At 44.3% G+C, this 15,102-nt stretch overlaps 1 protein-coding gene across 1 annotated transcript; it reads right to left on the bottom strand.

Annotated features, from left to right (window-relative positions):
- Window positions 1–503: 503 nt before the first annotated feature.
- On the bottom strand, window positions 504–12,286 carry fam169b (family with sequence similarity 169 member B). Its single transcript, XM_066685592.1, has 9 exons — window positions 12,202–12,286; window positions 10,536–10,687; window positions 10,301–10,403; window positions 10,127–10,212; window positions 9,160–9,334; window positions 8,633–8,815; window positions 1,873–2,001; window positions 1,592–1,662; window positions 504–1,317 (listed from the first exon to the last, which is right to left on the bottom strand). Exons 1-9 carry the CDS (start codon window positions 12,284–12,286, stop codon window positions 1,189–1,191), a joined length of 1,113 nt encoding a protein of 370 aa, XP_066541689.1. The 3' UTR covers window positions 504–1,188.
- Between the last annotated feature and the right edge of the window lie 2,816 nt (window positions 12,287–15,102).

The following is a 15,102-nucleotide window of genomic DNA, read 5'->3' as shown; positions in this document are numbered from 1 at the left end:
ATAAACTATCAGTCTGAGTTTAAGAGGACACTTCTATTGTAGCTTTAACTTCCCAGTTGAGGCAGTACACTTCTCTGAAAATTTCTGAACCATGATTTGATCTAAGAAAAAAGCATAAACTGATAATTCATATTAAAGGCTTCAAACAAAAGAAATTCCAACTATATATCCAACTTGTCAATATACAGGGTGGGCCATTAATATGGATACACCTTAATAAAATGGGACTGGTTGGTGATATTAACTTCCTGTTTGTGGCACATTAGTATATAGGAGGGGGGAAACTTTTCAAGATGGGTGGTGACCATGGCGGATATTTTGAAGTCGGCCATTTTGGCCAACTTTTGTTTTTTCAATGGGAAGAGGGTCGTGTGACACATCAAACTTATTGGGAATTTCACAAGAGAAACAATGGTTTGCTTGGTTTTAATGTAACTTTATTCTTTCATGAGTTATTTACAAGTTTCTGACCACTTATAAAATGTGTTCAAAGTGCTGCCCATTGTGTTGGATTGTCAATGCAACCCTCTTCTCCCACTCTTCACACTGACACTTAATTACAAAAAATAAATAAGCCAACTTACTACTAATTTATATCATGGATATATAAGAAAATGTCAAATTAGGAAAATAAAATGTTTATTTTTTGCGATGTCTGCTCTCACCTGTGTCCTGATTGAATACCTCTGTGTCAGACGATAGCTAGGGAATTATTCAGACTTACTTACTCATTTATTTATTTATATATTTATTTTAAAGTATTCCTTTAATAAAGAAACATCAATGTACATTATATACATTACAACATGATAAATCAAGAATCCAGAGGATCTTCTGAAAGCAACTGTAAAGTGGTTCTATGTGCATTCCCTCAGAAGCTTATTTTAAAATCAGTCAAAGCCAGTGTATGCATGACTCTATGATGGTGGCTTGCTCAGGATATGGATAATGGTCTGAGCCTCAAACTGAGGGCAGTCTGCCTGGGCATTTCCATTCTGACTTTTTTCTCAGAATTATTCTGACTTTATTCTCTGAATAATTCTGATGTTTTTTTCTCTGAATTGTTCTGCCTTTAATCTCAGAGTTATTCTGATTATTTTATGTTTTATATATATATATATCTATCAACTCCATCATAGATATAAGATCCACATACTCCACAGCCATACTCATCTAAAGCACAAGAATTTAAAAAGTCCTTGCTTTTTTACACTCGGGTGTTGTCCCAGTCTTTTTGGTGTGTCGCTTCTTTGCACAGCTCCTCGTCTCAGTGTCTGTGACTGTAGATCCATCTACTTGTGGCATGCCCTCCAGGACCTGGATGAAGGATAATTTCAGAGTGTTAGTCTATAATGGGAAGATGGAGAAAACGATTTTAGTTCTGGTTGAGTTTGGGTTAGAACGTTCCATTCCTAAAGTCTTTCTTGTTTTCCTTTTAGTTTAGCCGGGTTTGTGGTCAGAACTATCGGAGGCTGAGGGAACGCTACATAAATCAGCTGACAGGCTGATTACTGCACATGCTGCTGTGGTGTATATTCAGTGAGTGTGGCCATGGACGATACGCTGATATACCCAAGCTTAGAGGACTCACCTTCTCATCAGTGTCTGTGAGATGTTTTTCCACAGCTTGTGTGTGGTGTGGACTTTGATCAGAGTTGGCACCTATAAAAGAGTTTAACCTGAGGTTCTCAGAACAATATTTAACAAAAGAAAATAAAACCATGAGATACTTATAATTCAGTGGACTGCCGGAGACACAAATGTACCTTAACCTCCAAAGCTATGCACCAAGGGAGTCACTACATTAATGGCCTGATAATATCAAACAAGTTTTGCCTTTGTATGACCCCTCCAAAGCAATAAAAGACTCACTGTGAGTTGGGCGGTGCTGCAGCTGAATTTTCAACCACACATTGCGCCTCTGACTCCATTCCCCAGGAGCCTCCACTTCATAGAGCCGCTCCCTTTGTTCCTGGTTCCTCTCTAGGTACTTCTTGCATACTGCACACAAAAATATTCAGAGAATGCATGTCTGAAAAGTTATTCAATACAATACTGTTTGTAGAGCCCCACATCAACACAGGATGTGATTTCACCTCTGAGCAGCAGTGAATAAAACATATGGGAAACATACAACATACAATACACAGTAATGTTCAGAGGTCAGTGACCAGATCTTCATTATTTATTTAACAAACCATCAGGAACATATTTATTTTCATGAGACCTTTCAGAGGATATTCATTCATTTATTCATTCATTCATTTTCTGTAACCGTTTCGTCTTGTTCTGGGCCATAGAAGGTTTGAGGCCTACTCTGAATCAGGAATCAGGCAGGAACATACAGTGGACATGGGACCAGTCCATCACAGGCATACATCGACACACACACCCACTCACTCCCACCTGTGGACAATTTCACACACTCACCTAGTTACTCACACCTGTGGACAGTCTCATACACTCACCCATTCACTCCCACCTGTGGACAGTTTCACACACTCACCTAGTTACTCACACCTGTGAACAGTTTCATACACTCACCCATTCACTCCCACCTGTGGACAGTTTCACACACTCACCTAGTTACTCACACCTGTGAACAGTTTCATACACTCACCCATTCACTCCCACCTGTGGACAGTTTCACACACTCACCTAGTTACTCACACCTGTGAACAGTTTCATACACTCACCCATTCACTCCCACCTGTGGACAGTTTCACACACTCACCTAGTTACTCACACCTGTGGACATTTTCACATATTCATCCAGTCACACATTCACCCAGTCACTCACACCTGTGGACATTTTCACATATTCACCCAGTCACACATTCACCCAGTCACTCACACCTGTAGACAATTTCACACACTCACCCAGTCACACGCTTACCCAGTCACTCACACCTGTGGACAATTTCACACACTCACCCAGTCACACGCTTACCCAGTCACTCACACCTGTAGACAATTTCACACATTCACCCAGTCACACGCTTACCCAGTCACTCACACCTGTAGACAATTTCACACACTCACCTAGTTACTCACACCTGTGGACAGTTTCATACACTCACCCATTCACTCACACCTGTGGACCATTTCACACACTCACCTAGTTACTCCCACCTGTGGACAGTTTCATACACTCACCTAGTTACTCACACCTGTGGACATTTTCACATATTCACCCAGTCACACATTCACCCAGTCACTCACACCTGTGGACATTTTCACATATTCACCCAGTTACACATTCACCCAGTCACTCACACCTGTAGACAATTTCACACACTCACCCAGTCACACGCTTACCCAGTCACTCACACCTGTGGACAATTTCACACACTCACCCAGTCACACGCTTACCCAGTCACTCACACCTGTAGACAATTTCACACATTCACCCAGTCACACGCTTACCCAGTCACTCACACCTGTAGACAATTTCACACACTCACCTAGTTACTCACACCTGTGGACAGTTTCATACAGTCACCCATTCACTCACACCTGTGGACCATTTCACACACTCACCTAGTTATTCACACCTGTGAACAGTTTCATACACTCACCCATTCACTCCTACCTGTGGACATTTTCACACACTCACCTAGTTACTCACACCTGTGGACAATTTCATATATTCACCCAGTCACACGCTTACCCGGTCACTCACACCTGTAGAAAATTTCACACACTCACCTAGTTACTCACACCTGTGGACAGTTTCATACACTCACCCATTCACTCACACCTGTGGACCATTTCACACACTCACCTAGTTACTCCCACCTGTGGACAGTTTCATACACTCACCTAGTTACTCACACCTGTGGACATTTTCACATATTCACCCAGTCACACATTCACCCAGTCACTCACACCTGTAGACATTTTCACATATTCACCCAGTCACACATTCACCCAGTCACTCACACCTGTAGACAATTTCACACACTCACCCAGTCACACGCTTACCCAGTCACTCACACCTGTGGACAATTTCACACACTCACCCAGTCACACGCTTACCCAGTCACTCACACCTGTAGAAAATTTCACACACTCACCTAGTTACTCACACCTGTGGACAGTTTCATACACTCACCCATTCACTCACACCTGTGAACAGTTTAATACACTCACTCATTCACTCCCACCTGTGGACAGTTTCACACACTCACCTAGTTACTCACACCTGTGGACATTTTCACATATTCACCCAGTCACACATTCACCCAGTCACTCACACCTGTGGACATTTTCACATATTCACCCAGTCACACATTCACCCAGTCACTCACACCTGTAGACAATTTCACACACTCACCCAGTCACACGCTTACCCAGTCACTCACACCTGTGGACAATTTCACACATTCACCCAGTCACACGCTTACCCGGTCACTCACACCTGTAGAAAATTTCACACACTCACCTAGTTACTCACACCTGTGGACAGTTTCATACACTCACCCATTCACTCACACCTGTGGACCATTTCACACACTCACCTAGTTACTCCCACCTGTGGACAGTTTCATACACTCACCTAGTTACTCACACCTGTGGACATTTTCACACATTCACCCAGTCACTCACACCTGTGGACATTTTCACATATTCACCCAGTCACTCACACCTGTAGACAATTTCACACACTCACCCAGTCACACGCTTACCCAGTCACTCACACCTGTGGACAATTTCACACACTCACCCAGTCACACGCTTACCCAGTCACTCACACCTGTAGAAAATTTCACACACTCACCTAGTTACTCACACCTGTGGACAGTTTCATACACTCACCCATTCACTCACACCTGTGAACAGTTTAATACACTCACCCATTCACTCCCACCTGTGGACAGTTTCACACACTCACCTAGTTACTCACACCTGTGGACATTTTCACATATTCACCCAGTCACACATTCACCCAGTCACTCACACCTGTGGACATTTTCACATATTCACCCAGTCACACATTCACCCAGTCACTCACACCTGTAGACAATTTCACACACTCACCCAGTCACACGCTTACCCAGTCACTCACACCTGTGGACAATTTCACACATTCACCCAGTCACACGCTTACCCAGTCACTCACACCTGTAGACAATTTCACACACTCACCTAGTTACTCACACCTGTGGACAGTTTCATACACTCACCCATTCACTCACACCTGTGGACCATTTCATACACTCACCTAGTTACTCCCACCTGTGGACAGTTTCATACACTCACCTAGTTACTCACACCTGTGGACATTTTCACATATTCACCCAGTCACACATTCACCCAGTCACTCACACCTGTGGACATTTTCACATATTCACCCAGTCACACATTCACCCAGTCACTCACACCTGTAGACAATTTCACACACTCAACCAGTCACACGCTTACCCAGTCACTCACACCTGTGGACAATTTCACACACTCACCCAGTCACACGCTTACCCAGTCACTCACACCTGTAGACAATTTCACACATTCACCCGCTTACCCAGTCACTCACACCTGTAGACAATTTCACACACTCACCTAGTTACTCACACCTGTGGACAGTTTCATACACTCACCCATTCACTCACACCTGTGGACCATTTCACACACTCACCTAGTTATTCACACCTGTGAACAGTTTCATACACTCACCCATTCACTCCTACCTGTGGACATTTTCACACACTCACCTAGTTACTCACACCTGTGGACAATTTCATATATTCACCCAGTCACACGCTTACACGGTCACTCACACCTGTAGAAAATTTCATATATTCACCCAGTCACACATTCACCCAGTCACTCACATCTGTGGACATTTTCACACACTCATCCTGTCACACGCTTACCCAGTCACTCACACCTGTGGATGATTTCACATATTCACCCAGTCACACGCTTACCCAGTCACTCACACCTGTAGACAATTTCACATATTCACCCTGTCACTCACACCTGTAGACAATTTCACACACTCACCCAGTCACTCACACCTGTGGACAATTTCACATATTCACCCAGTCACACTCTTACCCGGTCACTCACACCTGTAGAAAATTTCATATATTCACCCAGTCACACATTCACCCAGTCACTCACACCTGTGGACATTTTCACACACTCACCCTGTCACATGCTTACCCAGTCACTCACACCTGTGGATGATTTCACATATTCACCCAGTCACACGCTTACCCAGTCACTCACACCTGTAGACAATTTCACATATTCACCCTGTCACTCACACCTGTGGACAGTTTCACACACTCACTCAGTCACCACACCTGAGGACAGTTTCTCACACTCACCCAATCACTCACACCTGTGGACCATTTCACACACTCACCCAGTCACTCACACCTGTGGAAGATTTCACATATTCACCCAGTCACACACTCACCCTGTCACTCACACCTGTGGACAGTTTCACACAATCACTCAGTCACCACACCTGTGGACCATTTCACACACTCACCCAGTCACTCACACCCGTGAACAGTTTCACACACTCACCCAGTCACTCACACCTGTGGACAGTGTTAAAAGCAGAGCATCCAGTGGAAACCCACACAAGCACAAGGTGAACACACCTCACAGCCTGAACAACTCCTCACAGGCCTGAACACACCTCACAGGCCTGAACAACTCTTCACAGGCCTGTGGTGGGGACTGAACCCACAACCACAGGAGAGGGACACTATCTGTTGTGCCAATGGTCCAAACTTCTTATCACTCAGGTGGACATTATCTTGAACACAGCAATAAAGGCACTTGAATAAACATCTTAGTCATCTGCAGTCATCTAAGTACACTCCTGAAGATAACAGAGTTCATCTGCTCTTACGTAAAGCCTGTTTAAAAAAAGCACACTCAGAAATATCCACTTTCTAACTAACAATTTAATGCCACTGCTCCACTACAGACTGAGCCTCATCACAGTCCCAATATGAAAAGTGAAAATGTGACAATGTCTAACTTACTTTTATTGTCATCGCACAGCAGTAGAAAAAAAATGGACTCTGCATTTAACCCATCTGTGGCAGTGAACACACACACCCACACCCACCCACACACTGGTGATTAAGGGCAGTGAGAAATCATACACCCATAGTGGTGGTTAGCCACCGTGGCGCCTGGGAAACAGCTGAGTGTTATGTGCCTTGCTCAAGTGCACTTCAACTGTGGATGTTGAGGGAGGAAACAGCACTGTTCCTTCACACAACCCACCTTTATTTTTTCTACTGGTCACCTTTCAGTCCTAAGCCCATTTCTCTCTCCTTAAGGCCCCAGCTGCCCCCTTATGCTGCATTTTCCTTGTGTTTTATACTTTGCCACATGGGTCACTTATCATGTTCCAGTTTATCCTCATCTAACTCTATCCTAAAACTTCAATTTTGCCCTGTACTCTGCCTCGTTTTATGAAGCAATGTGGGCTGAAACACTCCTGCCGTATACAGCATGAATGTACATAGCTATAGGTTGAATATGCACATATAGAAATGCAAAGGTTTGTATAACCCAGGAGAAATTATTCATTCATTCATTCATTATCTGTAACCCTTATCCAATTCAGGGTCGCGGTGGGTCCAGAGCCTACCTGGAATCATTGGGCGCAAGGCGGGGAATACACCCTGGAGGGGGCACCACTCCTTCACAGGGCAATGCAGACACACACACACATTCACTCACACACTCACACCTACGGACACTTTTAAGTCCAGTTGAAATTAGAGTTTTTTTGTTTGTTTTTGTCTGAATCTAATTTACTAGCAGCCTTGCGCCCAATGATTCCAGGTAGGCTCTGGACCCACCGCGACCCTGAACTGGATAAGGATTACAGATAATGAATGAATGAATGAATGAATGAATGAATTTACTAGCATAAAAATAGCACAAAATGTGGTCTGTGCACCTTTAAAATTGTATTTTTTATGTAAAGAGAGACGAAGGACTGGCGCCCCCTCCAGGGTGTATTCCTGCCTTGCGCCCAATGATTCCAGGTAGGCTCTGGACCCACCGTGACCCTGAACTGGATAAGGATTACAGATAATGAATGAATGAATGAATGAATGTAAAGAGAGAGTGTGCTGTTTGCAGTTAAAAGCAACCTGTACCCTGTAGAGTGTATGTTAAATTATTGTAATTAAAAAAGAACTACAAAGGGACTCTCAATAGTTCAGCGGTCTAAGCATAAGCATTCTCTATCACTGACAGGTCACCAGTACAATCCCCAGTGATGCCTCAGCCATCTGAGGACAGGACTCCTACAGAGAACATTTGGCTTCACTCTCTAGTTGAGTGGGCGGGCCCTTTCCATCCCCTCATCCCACACCTCACAGCTTGTGTGTCTGTGACCCATCACGATCCTGAACTGGATAATCGGTAACAGACAAAGGATTATACAAAAACAAAATTAATGATCTGTAAATAACAGAAGGTGAAATTAAAAGTTGTTGAGTCTGTCTGAACTGATAACTGAATGTTTTGAAAATTACGAAAGTTTACATAGTATTTACAGTATATTTATTTCATATAAATGTATGGGACGGGGTTTATCCTTCAGACAAACTGAGCATTATCATCTGATCGTATTCGTGTGACTGACCGCCGCACATGCCGGCAGATAGGGGGAAGCTGATTCCCAGCACAGTCTCCTTTGGCATGGAAGCACAGAAATCCTTGAGCATCTGCAAGGCCAGTCCTTTCCGTCGCCAGAGAGAGCGCACAAACACAGTGTCCAACACAGGAAGAAGGTAACTCTGACCAGTGCGGCCATCACACAGGCTTCCTGAAACCACAGTAACCCGAGAAATGATCAAAACCTGTGCTGGCACTTGTATTACAAAAATACGCTCTCACTAGGTGGGAAACTGAATAGCAGAAATTAAAATGTAACTTCTGCTAAACGTCAACCAAAAGTATGCCACAGACCAGTGTGGTGCCATAGAAAATAACCATTTCAAAGACATTTCTAAATCTGTGGAGACTCCTCTATTTGATTTATAAAAGACTAAAGTAAAATATGTTCAAAACAATACTCTGAGAGCATTCCTCTATCCACAGCATCTAAAAATCACATTATTAAAAGGCCATGTGTGGATAAGCTTCACAAGAAGGAGGCTCAGACCAAACCTTTCTTTTTAATGGTGTAAAAGCCAACGGCTTCTCCATCTCGCCAAAAGATTTTTCCACATTCCCACGCAGAATGAGCAGAGAAGTAGATGCTTTCATCCACAGGCCTCTCCAGCACGCCAAATATGATCTGGCTGAGGAGGAAGAGTATAACTCTCTCCATTACACACTCCACCTGTGGTAATAAAGGGTAAATACCTCAATTAAAAAGCTCCTGTATCTTTTTTTTCCATGAAGACTTTTGTGAATCATGGCCAGAAGGAGAATGCCTTGCTGCTGACTTCACAGGCCCATATTCTACATATTTCTAGCATTTCATTTTCCCCTGTGGTCCACTTATGACTGTGTGGAAAATAGCCGAAATTCATCTTCACACTATTATTTCCAACCTCCTTAGAACTAGAGGCAGAGGCCATTTTGTGATTGTGCTTTTCAGACTGATACATGGCTGACTGGGTTGTCATTAAAGGAAGGTTCAGTCTGTGTAAAAACTATTCCATACGTACTACTAGCTCAACCTTAACACAACACTAAAACTTGTCTTAACCTTGAAATGCCATGATTTATATTGTGGGGACTTCCCACAAGGAAGACAAGTCCCCACAATGTGAGTGTGTAAACAGGTTTGGTCCCCACAATGTTATATATTCCAGGAACACAAACAAACACACACTAGTGCACTGGGGCAAATGAACACACACACTCACACACACCTATGTACAATTACACACACTCATCCAGTCACTCACACACTCACACAGTAACACAGGCAGCACATAGTGTGTGAACAGTTATGTTGACGATGCAGCCGGTTTGTCTGTATGAAGGCATGGTCAAGTGGTAAGTTTATCTCAAGATGAACTCTACTATTACATGAAGTTAAGATCTTCCAGCGTATGGGGCGTGTGAAAACAGTTTCCACTCTGGATTAAACCTGTTTGAGCATTTCCAAATGCGATGAACTCACAGATAATATTCCATTTCTGGACTTGCTTGAAGTCTTCAAAACGTCACCGATGGGCCACCATTTGCCGTGCAAGTGCAATGCCACCACTGAAAGAGTAGGTTACACTGGTTCAAAGAGGAACATAACCACCACAATGTAGGAATGTGTGTGACCATGATTCTCACAGCTCTTAACCTTGGGTTTCATCTGCTGGAGTGTGAAGAGCCAGAAGGAAATGAGCTGGATCATCTTCACCAAACAGCATCAGACGGCCTACGTTTTCATGTGTTACTTCCACCTGAGGAAAACAAAGTTCACTTACATTATGGTGCATCAGTGGGCACGGGCATGCACTCCAGCTTACATTTTTACCTACACAGTAATTAAAAAGGCTGTGATATACTTAAGAGGTGTATGGGCTACTGCCGACCTTTGCTCCATTGGGAAGGCGGAAGGTTTCTGCCTGAAGACTTGCTGGGTGTTTGTCAGAGTCAGGATTCAGTTCCTCGTAATCCTGGCAGGGCAGGTCCACAGGGTAGGAACACCCTGGAGATATGAGGTCTTCAGAGTTCAGAGTTTTATCTTTTTGAGATGTAAACAAATCGTTTTGATGTAAATGTGCTGATTGTGGAGGAACGATCACACTTGAATCTGCGGCTACGACTCAAATGCTGTCTTTTTCTCTCACACCTGACAGCTTCCGTTTCGTCTGCATTCTCTAAATACCAAATACATTCGTTTTTTTATGTGATATTACACATTAAATTACAAAGATTTAGCACAATTTTGGCATAATTTTGTTGTTTCCGACAAATTTCAAGTGTCGAAATCGTATCTGAGCATCAGGGGCGAGTAACGGTCGTGTAGTGTGACATAATCAAAGATCAGCGATGTCCCACGACACCATGATGAAGTTTAGCATGTTAGAATTTTTGGATCGTTTGGCTTTTTCTACCATGTCGTGTTGTCCATCAAAACTTGCGTGAAAACTACTGTATTACTATGTGTCAGGTAGTGTATCTGGAGCCATTTTGTGTAATAACTTTCTGTCAAGGAGCTTTCAGACCTCTGGTTCCTCTCATCGAGGCCGGACCGCTCTGACCGCCTCCATTAAGAAGGCCACATCTCATACCCAACCCCTCTGAAACACTACTAAAGCCACACTGCGATTCTGAAAGTCGTGTGCGTTGGTGACAGCTCACACTGCACGTTTGAATCGTATGTTGTTTGTAAATTCGCGATTCACATACTCAGACTGTACACACGCAGTCGGTCCGACTAACCTGGTGCGACATGGGTGCTGCACGCTGCAATTGGCAACAGTTCTGTCTGCATACACTCTTCTGAGCATAGCGCGCTGTGTATCAAAATCAAGCGCGCGCGCGCACACACACACACACAGAGCGAGCGAGAGACGGATGCTTAAAGAAACTGAGCACGGTGTGGTAAGCAGAGCACAACGCAAAACAGCGAAACTTACCAGGCAAGAACACCGGCTATTTCCTGCCATAATGTTTCACGTGCATGCCTGTCATGGTAGGAGGCTGATATAAACAAGAATGCTGCTGCACAAGCTCCACTAGCCTAGTTTCCAATTACTCAGTCCACACAACGCTGTTGAAACTGCTGACATGGAGTAGCTTTGCAAAGACTTTTGCGAAAACAAGTCGTGCCGTTGAGAAATCGGCTCGCAAGACTGCTCCCACTGAGACAGGCGACCAAGATATCTGACATGTCAGAAACCCATCCTATCAGCCGACTGGTCAGTCAGAGCTCGTTTGGGCAGTTAATCGGACATCGCTACCCTTCTCACACCGCACGTCAAACAAAAGACAAAAAAAAATCGGGCCGATTCTGAAATCCAGTCGGTTACGACCAAATCAGCCTTAAAATCAGGCTACAATCCCACAGTGTACATAAAGTCCATAGTCCACTCAATGTACTCCAGTGTATTTATTTGTACAAGTCAGTCTTCCTGAAAGTTACCACGGATTATTCCATGTATAAATATTTTAGAAAAGTTATAAACCTTGTTAGCGTGTGTGTCAGACCTGTTTTATTAACTGGACACGGTCCAAACCGAAACCCCCTCCTACCTTTGCGGCTGACGGACAAGTTTCCTTCGGTTTCCATTTTGAATGGGTGAAGAACTTCGGATATTTTCTTATGAAACAGCGCCATCTGTTGCCGTGTGAAGGGAAAGACAGTGCTCCATCATTTACAGCGATCCACCGTTCCATTAAAACCACCCCTTTGAATACATTGTCCCTGTTTATTATGACGATACAGCTGCACTCCTGCTGTTACACACAGTAATCCATCTGTTGCTCTGCATACTTTGTGAGCCCACGTTCACCCTGCTCCTGAGTAATGGATCTTTCTCAGTGCTGTAGTGACATTGATGTGGTGGTAGTGGGTTAATGTATGTTGTGCTGTTACCAATGGATCAGACACAGCAGTGATACAGTGCTACTGGAGACACTCCTACCTCATTGGTCCACTCTGTTAAACACTCCTACCTCATTGGTCCACTCACTGTCCACTCTGTTACACATTCCTACCTCATTGGTCCACTCACTGTCCTCTGTTAGACACTCCTACCTCATTGGTCCACTCACTGTCCTATCTGTTAGACACTCCTACCTCATTGGTCCACTCACTGTCCTCTGTTAGACACTCCTACCTCATTGGTCCACTCACTATCCTCTGTTAGACACTCCTACCTCATTGGTCCACTCACTGTCCACTCTGTTAGACACTCCTACCTCATTGGTCCACTCACTGTCCACTCTGTTACACACTCCTACCTCATTGGTCCACTCTGTTAAACACTCCTACCTCATTGGTCCACTCACTGTCCACTCTGTTACACACTCCTACCTCATTGGTCCACTCACTGTCCACTCTGTTACACACTCCTACCTCATTGGTCCACTCTGTTAAACACTCCTACCTCATTGGTCCACTCTGTTACACACTCCTACCTCATTGGTCCACTCACTGTCCACTCTGTTACACACTCCTACCTCATTGATCCACTCACTGTCCTCTGTTAGACACTCCTACCTCATTGGTCCACTCACTGTCCACTCTGTTAGACACTCCTACCTCATTGGTCCACTCTGTTTGACACTCCTTCCTCATTGGTCTACTCACTGTCCACTCTGTTACACACTCCTACCTCATTGGTCCACTCTGTTAGACACTCCTACCTCATTGGTCCACTCACTGTCCTCTGTTAGACACTCCTACCTCATTGGTCCACTCACTGTCCACTCTGTTAGACACTCCTACCTCATTGGTCCACTCTGTTAGACACTCCTACCTCATTGGTCCCCTCACTGTCCACTCTGTTACACACTCCTACCTCATTGGTCCACTCTGTTAGACACTCCTACCTCATTGATCCACTCACTGTCCTCTGTTAGACACTCCTACCTCATTGGTCCACTCACTGTCCACTCTGTTAGACACTCCTACCTCATTGGTCCACTCTGTTAGACACTCCTACCTCATTGGTCTACTCACTGTCCACTCTGTTACACACTCCTACCTCATTGGTCCACTCACTGTCCACTGTTTGACACTCCTACCTCACTGGTCCATTCACTGTCCACACTATTACACACTCCTACCACATTGGTCCACTCATTGTCCACTCTGTTAGACACTCCTACCCCATTGGTCCACTCTGTTACACACTCCTACTTCATTGGTCCACTCTGTTAGACACTCCTACCTCATTGGTCCACTCACTGTCCACTCTGTTACACACTCCTACCACATTGGTCCACTCATTGTCCACTCTGTTAGACACTCCTACCCCATTGGTCCACTCTGTTACACACTCCTACCTCATTGGTCCACTCACTGTCCTCTGTTTGACACTCCTACCTCACTGGTCCATTCACTGTCCACACTGTTACACACTCCTACCACATTGGTCCACTCATTGTCCACTCTGTTAGACACTCCTACCTCATTGGTCCCCCTTGTAGACCTCTGTAAAGTCAGACACAGTTACTCATCTGTTGCTGCACAGTTTGTGTGGATCGTCCTCTAGTCCTTCGTCATTGGTCACTGGATATTCTCAGCTGGGTTTTTTTTGTTTGTTTGTTTGGTTGTTTTTGTTTTTTGGGGCTGTTGGACGAAGCAGTAACGATAAGATTATTTTTTTAAATTCCTGAGGTTGTTTCGCCAAACCTTTTCTCCAGTTATTACTCATCTCCAAATCCATCTGTCAGTGAGTCTCCCCTGATATTCAACAACATGGCCTGTTTTTCCACCAGTATAAAGGAGATACCAAGGATACCTCATCAGCAGGGTGCACTGCCCACCTTGTTCGCTGGTCTTTTACCCAGCACTGCATCAATCAAAATATAACACACTGAAAATGACTCCATCCAGCTCCACTGCGCAATAACACTTTATTTGAGACACAGCCATACTGTCTAAATTAATGCACTTTATTTACACCCTAACAAGGACATAAGGAACAAGAAGGAAATCAGCATTACTTGAACTCACCCACCCTCCTACACCTAACGAGTAGGTACATGTCCCTTCGCCACACACCAGCCAAACACAAACAAACAACAAAAACAAAACAATATAAAACAGGCCCAGAACATGGGGTTATTCCCCAAAATAACTCCTAAAGGGTCATGGGCAAGCCGCTAGGCATGCTGGGAGGCACAGCTGCATAAGTGTGTCTGTTCTCTCATTGTGTGTGTGTGTGTGTGTGTGTGTTGAAGTGTTAGGAGAACTTGTTATTTTATGTTTTTTATTTTCGGTTGAATGTATACTGGAAGCTGAGTTGTTTTGGTTAGTTTATTCCTGGCTTTATTTTCCTGTCCGTCAGAGCAGCCCCTTCCAGACCCTACACTACGCTGCAGCTCTGGAGCCTTGTTTGCTTTCATATGTAGATTTTGTTTATACACAGCTCAATTAGGCCAGAAAGCGGAGGCCAGATTTTGAGTCTGCTCTTTCTCTGTCTA

Source organism: Hoplias malabaricus, chromosome 11 (assembly GCF_029633855.1).
Source record: "Hoplias malabaricus isolate fHopMal1 chromosome 11, fHopMal1.hap1, whole genome shotgun sequence".
Lineage (NCBI taxonomy): Eukaryota > Metazoa > Chordata > Actinopteri > Characiformes > Erythrinidae > Hoplias > Hoplias malabaricus.
The sequence above is the reverse complement of the archived record's forward strand: the minus strand, read 5'-3'. Positions and strand labels throughout refer to the sequence as shown.

Bases quoted from the DNA above. Each gene is read 5' to 3' on its own strand.
- fam169b (XM_066685592.1), bottom strand. From the start codon at position 12,286: ATGGCGCTGTTTCATAAGAAAATATCCGAAGTTCTTCACCCATTCAAA. The intron at 10,688-12,201 runs GTAGGAGGGGGT...CATCTCAAAAAG, and splicing joins CTTGTCCGTCAGCCGCAAAG to ATAAAACTCTGAACTCTGAA. The intron at 10,404-10,535 runs GTCGGCAGTAGC...TGTTTTCCTCAG, and splicing joins GCCTTCCCAATGGAGCAAAG to GTGGAAGTAACACATGAAAA.